Source organism: Agrilus planipennis, unplaced genomic scaffold (genome assembly GCF_000699045.2).
Source record: "Agrilus planipennis isolate EAB-ADULT unplaced genomic scaffold, Apla_2.0 scaffold193, whole genome shotgun sequence".
NCBI classification, from domain to species: Eukaryota; Metazoa; Arthropoda; class Insecta; order Coleoptera; family Buprestidae; genus Agrilus; species Agrilus planipennis.
Genome location: NW_020442456.1, coordinates 416,562 through 431,769, shown reverse-complemented (window position 1 = coordinate 431,769; position 15,208 = coordinate 416,562). Strand labels below are relative to the sequence as shown.

General features: G+C 37.0%; 2 protein-coding genes across 2 annotated transcripts in view; both read left to right on the top strand.

The window, feature by feature from the left end:
* The first annotated feature begins 463 nt into the window (after positions 1 to 463).
* Positions 464 to 15,208, top strand: part of LOC108736771 (RDS/peripherin-like protein xRDS35) — an 18,443-nt gene continuing 3,698 nt past the window's right edge. Inside the window, exons 1-4 of the mRNA XM_025980594.1 lie at positions 464 to 781; positions 3,292 to 3,585; positions 7,998 to 8,204; positions 8,416 to 8,455. Coding sequence (XP_025836379.1) covers positions 513 to 781; positions 3,292 to 3,585; positions 7,998 to 8,204; positions 8,416 to 8,455 — 810 coding nt within the window. The 5' untranslated portion in view covers positions 464 to 512. The remainder of the gene's footprint in view (positions 782 to 3,291; positions 3,586 to 7,997; positions 8,205 to 8,415; positions 8,456 to 15,208) is intronic.
* LOC108736775 lies at positions 10,382 to 13,754 on the top strand. The gene is made up of 3 exons (XM_018469336.2): positions 10,382 to 10,828; positions 10,881 to 11,250; positions 13,215 to 13,754. Exons 2-3 carry the CDS (start codon positions 11,018 to 11,020, stop codon positions 13,654 to 13,656), a joined length of 675 nt encoding a protein of 224 aa, XP_018324838.1. The 5' UTR covers positions 10,382 to 10,828; positions 10,881 to 11,017; the 3' UTR covers positions 13,657 to 13,754.

Here is a 15,208-nt window from a genome sequence, read left to right as displayed (position 1 = left end):
GAAACAAAAACAACGTAAACGTGTTCGAAGTTTTACACCCTGTATAAGTTTACGGTACAATTCCAGATAGAGATAGCTGATCATTCAATATAGCGACGGTAATTTCAAAATTAGCTGAATAATACGTTATTTAAGATGAAAATGCAATTTTCAAAAGTTTCAGAAAAATCTAAATACCTCGAAATACCTTGCAGACAAAGTTGTACAATCAAAGTCCACCTAAAAAGTTCTCTGAATCTAAAAATGTCATAAAAAATATAGTATTCCATTGAAAATAAGCTAGTTGATGTTGACTTCCGGTATAACCGGAAGTGACAAAGTGACTAAGGATTGCAAATATTTTAATTAGAAAGAGCGTCAGCTTTTAGGTTGTTTGCCGCAATTGTATACATAATAATAAATTGTACTGTATCACTTTAGCAACCGTAAAAATATCTGAATGTGTCTATGTCATAATGTTGTCAAAAGTATTTTGTTTGTATTCTTCAAACAAATATACAGCCTTTTAAGAAATGGCTTGCTGTAGAATTAACTTTAGTAAGCGAGGAAGAAGCTTCTTAGCTTTTATTTTGAAATTACTTTGTTTCATTGAAATAATAATTGGGACAATATTCATTACATTGTCCTGTGGTGGCGTTACTATTTTGTTACAAAACATGGTTTTCGAGAAAAGGGAAATGCAGTTTGCATTTGTTGTAATGATATTTATTGGAATTCATGTAATAATTCATAACACAATAGGATTCAAGATTATTACTTGTTGTTATAAAAAAGCAGAAAGGTAGGTAAAGATTGTTTGCCTTTTAAAACTTAATTGAGGAAAAAATTTATTGCAAAATCATGGTAGGTAAATAATGTAGCAGTTTAAGCAAAGTTCGAGAATGTGGAGTTCGCAATAGTTTTGAGGCGACAGAGAGAAATTGACTAATATTATTGCTAAATTTGTTAGAATTTTTTTCAAAAATGTATATTATTAATTCCTGAAGTTTCTGTAGTTGTTGTTCTTATAGAGTTACAAGGTAGAAATGGGATAATTCGAATGAAAAATAAGTAATGGATCATTAGGGATATTTCGATTTACGATTAATTGATGCTATGTTGTCAAATGCGAATGTCAACCACTATACGAGTAAGTCCATTACCATTTTAGTTGAGTTCGAGCGACGTGCAATGTTGAATTTCAAAATTTACGCACACTCGAGTCTCCCCTTTCTCTACAGGGTGTTAAATAAGTAGCAAGCTTGCAGGAAGTGATAGGGCATTATAAAAAAGTCAGTCGCAGAGAAATACGACATTGTAACACCTCAGTCTATCAACTGCTAATTAGCAGCGCCTGTGTTGTATTTATTTTGTATATTTTTACTCAAATTTTGACTAGTACTTGTTAGATTAGACTGAGTGTGATTTATGATGTTTATGTATCTAGCCTACAGTAATTTCTTTGTTCTTATAACTTTGTAGTGGAATTCACTAGCAATGTGTCAATGCCATAGGTCAGTGTAGAATAGTATTGTAGCGAGCACAAACGTGTTTGTGTGCGATCGGGCACACGTGTGCATGAACGGCTTATCGACTCGCCGACTAGCTGCGGGCGCCTTCTTTCATGTGCGCCTTCTTTCATGTGCGCCGTATTTGTGTGTGTCGTACCTGCGTTCTGGGAAAGCAGTTAAACAGTTGAAAGAAAAAATAAACTATCCGGCTGTTTCCAGAAGGTTCCCGAAAGTAAACAAAAGAGTATTTAAAGGAAGAGACGATCGCCGAAAAGAGAAGAAATGCATTGACCGTTGCAGAAGTCAATCGGGAAATAAATTGACAGTGATAGTAGTGAAACAAATAGCGCAGTGAATAGTAATATATCAACAGTAGTGTAAATAAGTAGAATAATTTATAAGTTTAGTAATAATTTAATAGTGTTTTCAGTTCTTTAATAATTAATGTAAATAAATAGTTTTTGTCGTTATCAGTCTTAGAAGTTAATTTTATTAAACCCACGAACATTACAGTATTATTGCATTGACTACTGCGCGAATTTCTCAACGAACAATTTCCTAGACGCGGGATTGGACGACAGTCGTGTAGCTTGGCCGGCGACTAGTCCTGACTTAAAACCGCTTGACTTCTTTGTCTGGTATTATACTCGTATAAAATAGCGGTACATCAAACGTCAGCATAGAGCACTAATGATTTTTATGACCACCTACGGCCGCTGCAAATGTAAAGTACATCCATTGACAGGCATTTTTGCGAAATACTAAATATTTTTTGTAGTGTACGCACAATACGTCTGTGTGTCCGTGTTTACTGGTGATGTAATTCAATTTTTCTAATAGGAGAACAAGGCTATTAACGAACCATAAATAAAAAAAGAGTAATACACCTTGGCAATACCTTAATGTCGGTTTGGAAGTTTAATAAAATTGCAATTACCTATCTTCTAGAGGATATTAATTGTTCTATTAATGTTTACGTAACGTTAATTTTTTTACTTTTATCACACTAGGCTATGCATTATTATATGTACGGTTCCTAATCCTTCCCCAAGGATATTAATATTTATGAAAAAGTAAGCAATTCTAGAGTGAAAGTTTTTTATTAAATTTTATAATCTACACACCTACGAGACACATTGAATTTTCGCCTTAGAAATACGAGATTTCTTCAAATCTAAAAAAAAATATCAGGAAATATGAAACAAATTTAATTATTGATGACGAAAATCTTCTAGGCTTTTCTGCCGTGGTCGAATTCTGATTGCAGACGTTTCGTCATGCTTAATGTTTAATAATAATAATGATAAACGGCTGCTAAATGTCACCTATCCACTCTTTCCTATCCTGAGCTAATCTTCGCATTTCTCTAAAAGTAGAACAACTATTTGCGAACAGTAATTTAATCTAGGTCTACCTCTACCCCTCTTAACTCCCGTTTCTGCCTTTAATATGTCTCTGACTAAGCCTTCATGTCTGAGAAGGTGTCCTACTAATCTATCTCGTCTATTCCTTATTGACTTCCACTATTAATAATTAAAAATGTAAAAATATTGATTAGTTGATTTTTTTGTCCAAGTATTTGCTGTAACAGGAAATATCAAGTTGTAGAAGTAGAAGTTTTAGAGACATAAAAATAAGTTATTCTAATACACCATAAAATTGTAGCCGAAATTAAAATATACATAAATGCACCACCGGCAACGGATACCACACCATCCATACTGAAACGGACTCTGCCAGCCTTTTATAAGACTATAAATTGGTTATATTTGTAATGAAAATATTGTTCAATTTTTTAAAGGAAAAGCACTCGAACTGCATTACAAATGTGGATTATTTTGGGAATCAACGTCGTACTGCATATAACTGTTGTTGCTATTTTGACGTTTAGAATGTTATCGTATGTGTTCGATTCTCTAAAATTATCATTGGAAAAGGGTATTAAAGAATATTTGAGTAATCCTTATTGGAGAGGCAAAATGGATAAACTACAAGTAAATATGCAGTGCTGTGGTATTAGCAGTTATCTTGACTGGCACACGTCCACATGGATTCTACACTACAATGCTTTGTACGATTCAAACCTTTCAATAAGGTAGGTACATTGTTCTAACAAATTTTCCTGTTTTTTGATTGGAATAAGGGTAGTGAGGAGAACGGACGTATCGAGGTGGTTGTTGTTTAAATAATCCAAATGATACAATGGAGGGTAAAGCAATAAATGTGCACTCTGATATTAATTAATAACACCTTAATGCGTTCACGACGTCAAAGGATCCTTTTTTCTTTTCTTTTTGGGTGTTTCATTCCCACCAGCCAGTAATGCTGGTGGGCGGGCAGTCCCTCCGGACTATGCCGGAAGGTAGGGCGGAAGGACCTCTTCAGCTTCCTTTAAGGAATCGTGGGAATGGGTGGGTGATGGTTCGGGTGAGAAAGATGAGACGGACGAAATGAAGACAGAAGAGAATGAAAGATTATCTGTGGAATATTACTGCCTCAGCATTTGCCTAAGTGACCCAAGGAAACCACAGAAAAACTTGGACCAAGACAGTCGGAGCCGGAATCGAACCCGCGTCCTCCCGAATGCTAAGCAATGGTCTAGACCTCTAGGCCATGCCGCTCGGTCGTCCAAGGATTCAGAATGTACGTTTATGGGAGTGGCTCACTACGGCCCTTGGTAATAATTTCATCCAACAATAAGAGGCGTTGTGACCTACCGGTGGACACGTAAATTGGTAATCTTCAATCAGGTACATAGGCTTTTACGGCCGGTGTCTAATTGAAGGTGAAGAGCTTCTGGGCTTTTCTGCCGATGGCATCTTCAGTGCTTCACAATTCAGCCACCGATCATGCAATAGTGAAACACTAAAGATGCCATCTATTAAGCATGGTGAAACGTTTGCAATTGGAATTCGACCACGGCAGAAAAGCCAAGAAGCTCTTCTACATCAATTTCAATCAGGTAATTTAGTTTTAAGTAATTTATCACTAAAAATATCAGAAAGAAGAAAATTAGCAAAATAAATAATTATTTGTGATGAAAATCCACAAGAAGTAGACTACATAATCTCTAAATTAGAGAGACAAAGCAAATTTTCGACCGAGTTTAATTGTACTCTACCGCTACTACCAAACTCGTACTGGAAACGGCTACATTGATACGTGAAGTAGAAATATTAGTAAAATATTATTAAGATTTGAATGCTTAAAATAAGAAACTAAAAACGAACAGTGCAGACTAATTCAATTTAATGAAGATGTACTACTGAACGGTCTGAAATGGGAAAATATAATAAGCAACTCAAAAACCTTGTCTAACGGTCAAAGCCAAAACAAAAAATAAATGCAGCGCAGCGGAAAGAGTTAAAGAGTCATTACAGTCCAGCACATAAATCTTCGAATTTTTATGCAGTAATTCGGATCGAGATGTTTTCTGCATTCGATTCGTATGACCGCACACTTTATTAACATAAGAGATGAATTCATCTTCAAATATGACCTAAACCAGTACATAAGAAAAATTCAAAAATGATAAAACAATTGCTTTTAAAAGAAATCTCTTATGTTCACAAAATTTGTAATCGGTCTCACGAATTGAATGCAGGAAACCCTTCTCAATCTGACTTACTGCACAAAATTCGAAGATGCAGTGCTTTATTTCCTCGACTATTAAACAATATGAAAAATATTAAAGTGGAAAACTGTCATAAAATTTCATTGTGATAAAAATAGGAAGTAAGCCAAAAAAAATAGTTACGAATACTACTATATAACTTATTGATAACGACCAAAATTATGATATCCTACTACCTATCAATTATGAAGGCGACAGTAAAATGGAACAGCGGGTCTGTGCGTTTGAGTAAAAATTAATACCGAAATGCAGAGATGGATAACGCTGGGCTTCTTTCAGAAATCAGCGGGTATCTCATCAGAGCCAACAGTCTTGTTCTTTCATTTAGGTGACTGCTTTGTTACTGCATCAAGGATAATCTCTGGTTCTTGTATATTTATTGACCCAGAATTGTATCTTTGTTTAGCAATTTAGATATTTTTACTTCTGCGGTAAAATTATTATTATGAAAACTTACAGTTGTTCTCTGTTGGTTTTTACCAGTTCTTTAGTTCTCTGTTCCGTCACGTATCTTTCTTAGTATTTATCTGACCTTTTGAGACTCCTAAGACGTTGGTTACCCCATATACTTGATACTAATGGAGACAGCAACTGCATTTTCTTTTTTGGGTGTTTCATTCCCACCAGCCAATAATGCTGGTTCGAACTACGCCGGAAGGTAGAACGAAAGGCCCTCTTTAGCCTCCTTTCAGGGAATAGGTGGGTTGGTGGTTCGGGTGAGAAAGATGAGACGAATGAAATAAAAACAGAAAAGAATGAAAGATTATCTGTGGAATATTACTGTCCCAGCATTTGCCTAAGTGATCCAAGGAAACCACAGAAAAACTTGGACCAAGGCAGACGGACCCAGAATCGGTCCGACGTCCTCTCGAATGCTAAGCAATGGACTAACCGTCTAAGTCATGCTGCTTAGTAGCAACTACATTTTTTTTGTTTTTCTTTTAATTTCTCATCTTCAAAAGATACCTCCTGAATGGGGGATACGCCGACGCGCCTACCGACTAAATCCCCTCATCGAGTAGAGAGATCAACCCGGAGGATATACATCCCAAGAAAGGTTCAATGGGAAGAGGTTGAGAGCGGGAAGGTAATAAATGTAGGAAGGAAGCATTCGACGGAAATTGATATCAATGGTCGATTGAGTTGTGTGGGCACTCACGCTAAAAAGCGAAACTAGGAATCAGCGGAAGGAAAGTAGCTCAGAGTAGAAGGTGGTAGGTCCTTCTGAAACGGTCGTTTGGTTTAGGGGCGAAGTCGCCAAGCGTCGAGATGGGCGGGTTTGGGTGACCTGACACTGAGGCCCTGCGAACATAATTGCAGCCTGGGGAAGTGAAGGTAGACCAGTTTCTTTCAGAATTTGGATATTTCTGATGAGCCAGGGATAGTTAAGTGCGGAACGAAAAATCCGCATGTAAGTGCCTTGGAGAATGTTTAGGCGGCCAGATGAGGACGGCGTAGGAGCAAATGCTTCTAATAATTGCGTTGAACGCACGGATTTTTGTTTAATGGGAGATGGAGCTGTTTTGGAACTTGAAGAACATAAAGGCGGCTAATGCCTTGACACGGGTGGCAAGAATGTACTTTCGTCATGTCAGTGTTCTGTCGAAGACGACGCCAAGGTAAGTAACGGAGTTGCTCCATTTGATGCTGTGGTTGTTAACGGTGATGGCGGAATGTTTTTGGGGTCCTACGGGAGAAGAAAATTGCTTCCGACTTGGCCTCGGTAATGAAGAATCTCCATGTTCGGTACGAAATTAGTAGCAGGGGCAAAAACATGTTAATTTTTGCGGAGCACTTGAGAATGGTTTGGGCGGAGTTTATGAGAGCGATGTCATCGGCGTAGAGAGTTGTGACGATCGATGGATGGGACGCAGAAAAGGTTGAAGAGAGAAGAGATGACAGCTTGGAGCCTCGGGAAACACTAGCCGTTACAGGTTTGCTTATGGATAAATCAGAGCCTACACGAAGGGTTGTGTCAGAGAGGAAGAAACGGATAACCCTGATTAGGAAATGTGGGGTATTGAGGGCGATACGTTTGGTGATGAGACCTTTGTGCCAAATCCGATCGAAGGCTTGCTGGATGTCGAGCAGAAGCATGGAAGTGTGACGGCGCTTGTTGAGGTTGTCAGAGATGTGTTCGAAAACACGGAGAAAATGATGTGCCGTGCTGTCTGCGAAAACTGCGTTGAAAGTCAGGGAGTAGGTTGTTTCGCTCCACGTGGTCGAGAAGCTGTTTCAAAAGGATGGATTCAACTACTTTGTTCAGCAAACTGAGCAGACTAATGGACCCGTAGCTTAAGGGAGAGCTGAGGGGCTTTCCATTTTTGGGGGGACAGATGACGGTGGCTTCTTTCCAGGCCGGAGGATAATGATGGTGCAGCATGATAGCGTTCGTGACGCGTAGAGAATTCCGTCCGCGCCGGGGATTTTTTCTATTTCAGAGATCGAATGGTGAGGAATATTTCGCGGAGGAATGTGTATTTAAAGTAGGAACTAGCAATTGCATACTTCTTTCACACATTTGTACCCGATGCGGTATGCATAAGCGTTGCGACTGTAATGAGGAAGTGGCAATTTACATAAACTGACGCTGTATACCTACTACTAAAATTCTCAGACATGCGCAGACATAACATAACAACGTCTAAATGAGATCTTTATCTGCACTATTGAATCCATGATACAATAACCTGTATTCATTGGTATTAGATCCTTTTCCAGACCCCTACTACCAATTTAGGAGTATTAAGTATATCGGTTACCCCTACATTCGATAAGCATTGAAACAACAGAAGTAAACAATTGCAAACTAGTTACCACAATCGATATGAGTGAGAGTTTATTTAGTACCTAAGAAATTCTAACTGTTGTAGCTTAAAACAGCCGGAGGGGCTTTTTGATGTACCAGTTGTTCCTTGGAGTTGCTGTAAAATAGATTTTCCTATGCAATGTTTTCACGACCCCCTTCAGCAAACTCTTTCTCGTCACTTATGGGAACAGAAAAACGAAGTAATCCTGGAGAGTATAAATACCATCGGTTGTTTAGAAATAATTCAAAAGCCAACAAAATCAATAACAGTNGATGACGAAAATCTTCTAGGCTTTTCTGCCGTGGTCGAATTCTGATTGCAGACGTTTCGTCATGCTTAATAATAATAATAATGATAAACGGCTGCTAAATGTCACCTATCCACTCTTTCCTATCCTGAGCTAATCTTCGCATTTCTCTAAAAGTAGAACATCCCACATCCTTAACTGCGAACAGTAATCTAATCTAGATCTACCTTTACCAATGTTACTTATATTTGGATTATCTGCAGCTATAGTTCAAGTAAGACATTCAAGTAATTTACTATTTAAAAATCACCTTTTCTCTTTATATAATAAGATTTCTTTAAATATGCATTCACGTGATTAAAATTGCAATATTAGTTCAGTCCTTGGAAGGACTAAAACGTAATCGGTTCCTCTAATCAAACTACTAATTCAAAAGGTGGGGAAAAAATTTAAAAAGGTGTATATTTGCAGCACTTTTGTAAATAACTGCAACATCATTAATTCATTTTACCCCCGTACCTTATTGCAATAAGTTTTGTTTCTTGATTCAATATTTCCAAAAAGAATTGCTACCTTGTGATTTATTATCTTGAAATAAAGCTTGTGCACCCGTGTTTCTAGCTATCTAATGATTCCCTTGCGAAGCGCATCAGTAGATAAGCTATGGCAGTTCGGCTTTAAAATCCCCTGAAGATTCATTTTTTCCTTTCCGTTCAATTTTATTTCCTCCACCCCCACTCTGATATCACGGCTATCGGCCGTTGTCAACCATTTGACAGTTGTCGTCGTCAGCCACTTTTTAGGACTTTGCCACTTGCTCCAGTTGCTTCGCTCCTTCTGCGGATGCTACGATCCCTAAGGCTCCCATTACAAAATGACATAAGAATAAGTTAGTCAGGTTAGGTTAGGTTATTGTTTCGCAATCGCCAGGTGCAAGCAGCACTGGCGTTATGTTACCTAAGTTAACCCTACACCGAAGTCTACGAGTACCAGAGATACTATTAGGATCTGCGACAGTCTTCCCGGAAGAAGGGTGAATCCAGTGTTTAGAAGAAAAACTTACCTGGTGCTTAAGTTCCGAAAATTTACTTCGCCATGGTATTCAAAGACGAAGATGATGATACAGTACGGTGAAAAAGTCGTTTCACTAACAAATATTCTTGATTATTTGAACTGCAAGCTAACACCTACTTACCTAGTGGCTTAGTAGGTCAGTTAGCAACCGTTTAGATAGCGGAATTAATAATAATCCGGGAGTCGGGAGTCGGATTTAAGATCCCGCAGATACAAGGCGATGAGGCAGCTTACAGTCATTACTCACCCTGTGGTAGTTTAATGCTATTTCTACTTTCCCCGATTATCTAATAACGCAGGCTAAGATGATTAAGATCATAAAGTCGTCAATCCTAAGACTGGTTGGACACAAACCTCTACTCTTTCATATGCCCAACTAAAACTAGAACGTCCCACAGCCTTAACTAATTGCGAACAGTCTAATCTAGGTTTACCTCTACCCCTCCTAACTTCCGTTTCTGCCTCTAATATGTCTCTGATAAGACCTATCTCGTCTACCATAGAGTCCTCTGTTCTCCTATTCTTCCTAATACCTCTTCATTTCTAACCTTCTCTATCCACGGTATCCTCATCATTCGCCTGTAACACCACATTTCGAACGCTTCTAACCTTTTATTTTCCGCCGCGCCCACTGTCCATGTTTCGTAACCGTACATTGCCGTGCTCCAAGCATACACCTTTAACAACCTTTTTTGAATTTCTAAATTAACCATTGGCGATCATATAAGTGACTTATTTTTATTGAAGGTGACTCGACCCTGTTTTATATCTCTACTGCTCGTTCCGTCCAGACTTATCTGACTTCCTAGATACCTAAAATCGGTCACTTCTTCTAATTTTTCGTCTCCTATCTTATATTCGCTCTTTCCCTACTTCTTCTTCCCTTGCATACCAGTATTATTGTTTTACTTTTATTTATTTTCATACAGTACTGTTTTGTCAATACCACTTCCATTTCACTTAAAGCTGTCTTTAACTCCTTCTTGCTAGATGCTGCTACTGTTATATCATCTGCAAATCTAAGCATACTAATCTTTTACACCTGTATATCTATCCCTAGCGTTGTACTGTATTTAACGAAGTTGATCGCGTTCTTCGATGTGTAGATTAAAAAGTAGCAGTGACAGTGTACATCCCTTACATAAAATACGTTACTGTATACTATGGTGGAATAGATATATCTCAAAATAAACATATAAATTCACTTCTTTATGAGCAATGCCACACCCTACATAAAAAGAGATTATTTTAAGTAATCGTTTACATCATCTTCTACACTTACTTAAGTTTTTATTAGATTCAATAAAGATTTATAGTGGCCTAGGCAGCTAGGTTTCGATCACTAAACTGGTTACACCGTTATCGAACTTTCGCATCCATTTGATTATCGCAGTCCTGACGCTACCTAAGAAAAAGTCAGGTGATATCTCCGTGTGAAGTTTGAAGAGACAGCTAATATAAAATGAAAACTGTTTTTCAAGATAAATTTACAGCTTCGGATTATCAGTAAATCGTCTACTTACTTATCGTCGACAATAAGTCATCATGAGAGAGAATCACTAACGCTTAATAGGTAAGTATTATTTTAAAATCAAAACTTTCACGAAACATGCAACATTTTCAAGGATTGGATGAGTTACCGTTATAAAATTAAATGAATTCAACTAAGTACCACTTGACATTTAAAACAGTGACAGTTAAACATTTAATTTGGTGTATTAAATTCTTTTTTAAATTCTAATCGTATATATCGGCAAATAAAATGGCTGAAGGGCAGGGTAAAGGAAACGTTAGCCTCTCACAAACAAATCCGGAGGTATTTACTGCAGAGCCTAGGCCAGGAGGTTATGTTAAAGCAACTAAGACTTTCGCAGACGACAGTTCATCTAGCGAAAGTTCTAGTAAAGTCAGCAAGATTGGAAGTACTGGGTCAAGATGTACATGCAAAGCAACCAACGCACCTGAATCAACGGATGACGGGGTAATGACGCCTAGGTATGATTATTTTAGTAAAACTTTAAAGCATTTACTGTTGAATATTAGTCTAATACTACCCGACATACTTTATTTAAGGGACACATATGTTTAATTTAGTGTTTAGTGGCACAAGATTTTAATCTTAATATACATAAATTACGTGTCACGTTGTTTGTCCGCGATGGACTCCTAAACTAGTTCACCGATTTTAATCAAATTTGTACACCGTGTGCAGTTTGATCCAACTTGAAAGATAGGATAGCTTACATCTCAATTTATGATCGCAATATTCAATAGATGTCAAACTTCCAAACGTTTCATATAAGCTACAATTTTAATAGCATGACCACCACATGTTGCTGAGGCTAAAGTATAGGTTAAATTTATTTTGTAGTAAACGAAATACAGTGAATTTTACTTTTTCAATTTTTGGTGTTAACATAGCCGGCTACGTCTTACTTAGACTGAAGTATAAATTAAATTCATATTATAGTGAATATAATACAGTGAAATTACTGGTACTAGATGAAACAAATTGAGTTTTTGGGTAGTACTCTATATCATTTGCTTACGTTAGTTGCGAATGTTTCGCCATGTTTATCCGAAGACATCCTTAGTGCGATTCATATCATGATCAACTGCTAAATCATTTTTTCAGCATGTTTTGTAAGTTGATTTTATTTACAAGTTATTGGGATTTGATGTAGGCATCCGGTTAGAAATACTTTATCATAACAAAACAAGAAACGCTAATTCGACATGCTGACATGACGTTTCAGTACTACAGAGACAAAACGTTAAATGGATTCCACGAACATTACTTTATACTGAACATTTCTGAAATAAGCGCCGATTATTGAAGGGTATCTACTGAATACAATAAGAAATTGCATTGTGATTTTAGCAGCGTAGTTAAGGAACAGAAAGAGTTTTTAGAAAATCATACATTACAATCCAAAGCCGGTTCTGGGCGTAATTTGGTAACGTAGCGTAATTGCGAAAAGAACTGCTACATCGATTGCGATATAGTTGGGGGTACCTACATAGTTCTGCCGCAGAAAGCGCAATTGATTACGACAACCTTCTCATAGTAACACACTGACCTACATACTACCACAATGACTGAAATACTTTATCAAACTGTACATCAATTTAGATTAGGTTAGATTGCGATAAAGCAACAAATAATTACGTAAATATCTTGAATCGAACTTAATCTGTTCCAACATGTAACAGACCAAAAATTTAATAGAAAAACATTGATTCTGCTAATTGCCAACTGATTGATTAAACCATGAGGACTCACACCAAATACCACAGCACTTCGAAGAAACGCGAACACCTCTATGAGCATACTCAGCGCAAGACTGTCTTACGTTACGTTTTTCTCGAAGTATCACAGTCTCCCCTTTAATTTTTATTTTTTACCAACTGATTGAATGCGGCGTTGCGTTGTCGGTAAACTTTTGAACCTGTAAGCATTTACGTCTATCGTCCACTTATATTGTGGGCATATTCAGCGCAAGACTGTCTAACGTTACATTTTTTTTTCCAAGTGTCACAGTCTCCTCTTCAATTTTTATTTTTTACCAACTGATTGAATGCGGCGTTGCGTTGTCGGTAAACTTTTGAACCTGTAAGCATTTACGTCTATCGTCCACTTATATTGTGGGCATATTCAGCGCAAGACTGTCTTACGTTACATTTTTTTTTCACAAGTGTCACAGTCTCCTCTTCAATTTTTATTTTTTACCAACTGATTGAATGCGGCGTTGCGTTATCAGTGAACTTTTGGACCTGTAAGCATTTACTTAATTTCAAGTTTTATGGTGCCCCATCGCAAGCTCGTGTTTATGGAATAAGTGCGTTATTCCAAAAACACCATGTATAGGTACACATGCACTAAAATGTTTTCATGAAATATAGATGTTTCCAATTGAATCAAATTGATATATACTTACCTATTTATGTTTCATTTACAGTTATCTTCTCTTGAAAAAGTTATCACAATCGAGAGTTTCTGAAGATCCTTGTAAAATACCCACAGACTGCTCTTTGGATGAAAGCTCATCACGACCTTTAGACCCAAAAATCCAGAGTACAAAAATGCTCGCAATTACTATAAGTTGCGTAATGCTTTTGGCTTCACAAGCAGATGTATCCCTTGAGAATCTCACAATCGCAGAATCTTACCTTGACTGCATGAGAGATGAAAATGGAGACTATCCTCCTAATATTGAAGGAATACTGAAAAAAATATGTGATCTAAAGAAAAATAAATCACCTCAAGAAGATACTCTACCTAAAGCCGTGGAAAGTACACCCTGTGATAGAAGGGTTGAGTTCAAGAAGGCTGAATGTCCAAAGCAGAAGAAAATAGTTCCTAAAGTTTCAAAAGCACAAAAGTACTCCCACAAAAAATAGAAAGCACTGAAAATTTTACAATTCCTACTTTTAATATATTTAGAAAAAAGTACTGGTAATGAATACAGTCATATAAAAAGGGTAGTTGACGTTCTTTTATTCATATATAGGAAGAAGTGGGGGAATTGGGAACACTTAACTTCCAAAACTCAACAGTAATAGAAAAAAGTCATGATCGACTTTAAATGTAAAATAAGCATTTCCTACAAAATTTTTTTTAAAAAATTAACATTTTATTAGAAATATGAACAAAAGCAAAAACATTGCTGATCCATTTTACCCAATACCGAATGGGATAATAGGGAACGGCACAATTAAATCTACAATGAACTATCATATCACTCACGCAACCTTTACTAGTCTCACCGATAGTGCATTATTCATGTGCCCAGAGTTTACAAATGACGCACATGATCCAATCTTCTGTCGGTGGAAATTCATACTTTTCATTGCACGTTTTACAGTAAAACCCCTTTTAGTTTTCCTTTTAAAGCCTTTGTCAAATATGAAATATTAATCTGAAAATTAATTTTGAATTTGTTACCCACTACACGCTACCTCAAATTAATGAGGGAAAAATTGTTGCTATTGTCACACCCCCGCCGGGAATCGAACCCGGGACGAATGTTCTGACCACTAAACTACAAGAGGTGAGAGGTAGTGGGTAAAAAATTCAAAAATGAATTTTCAGATAAATATTTCTAAAAATTGTTTAATTTGTACCTTTGTCAAATTTCTGACTCGTTTACCCTTAACTCGAAGCCAATTTTCATTGGTGAATTGGCTAAAATCTGAATTTGCTTCTCATTCTGTTGCTTAGGAATGATTCCTGATTTAGGGAATTGATGATTTCGGCAAGAGCAACAGAAATGAATGGAACAGAAGTATTATTGGTAATGTTCAAATCGTCATCTTCAGAAATTGAAGTGACATCCTGCGTTGGTGGTTGACTCTGGCTGACAATATTCAAACTTTGTTCAGGTATAATCATCACATTTTTGAATCAGGGATTAACCAAACACCGTATTTTCAAAGCTCTCTTCAAATTTGTCAGGATCATCAGGTTGAATTCCAACGGTTCTAAATCCACTGACAGCATTGCTTATGTTAGCTATCTTGTTTTACGCCTTTGTTAAATTTTCCGGCCTAGTATTGGTTTATTCATTTACCAGGATTGTTAACCATGTAAAGCTCACATTGTTTATTGTATGCTATCTTCAGTGAACTGCAGATTGTAAGACCAAGGGGCTGCATTTTGTGAGATACATGGAGTGGCAAGTTGTAGGTTATGTTCTCGAAAAAACTCGTATGGTCCCAGGCTGATGTGAGTTTCGTGATTGTCGAGTATTAATAATACTAGTTCTTCTTTGGTAATTTTCAAAAAAAAAAAATGAAGTGACGCAAGTAATCAATAAATATGGACCCATTTATCCAACCATGGTAATCATGTCGCTGTTAGAGCCTTTAAGTAATAATTCGCTCATTTTATTTCTTTCGAAGGTAAAGATAGGGTTTATCCCTATATTCCACTAGCGCTGACAGTACAAACTAC

Bases quoted from the DNA above. Each gene is read 5' to 3' on its own strand.
- LOC108736775 (XM_018469336.2), top strand. From the start codon at position 11,018: ATGGCTGAAGGGCAGGGTAAAGGAAACGTTAGCCTCTCACAAACAAAT. The intron at 11,251-13,214 runs GTATGATTATTT...TTTCATTTACAG, and splicing joins GACGGGGTAATGACGCCTAG to TTATCTTCTCTTGAAAAAGT.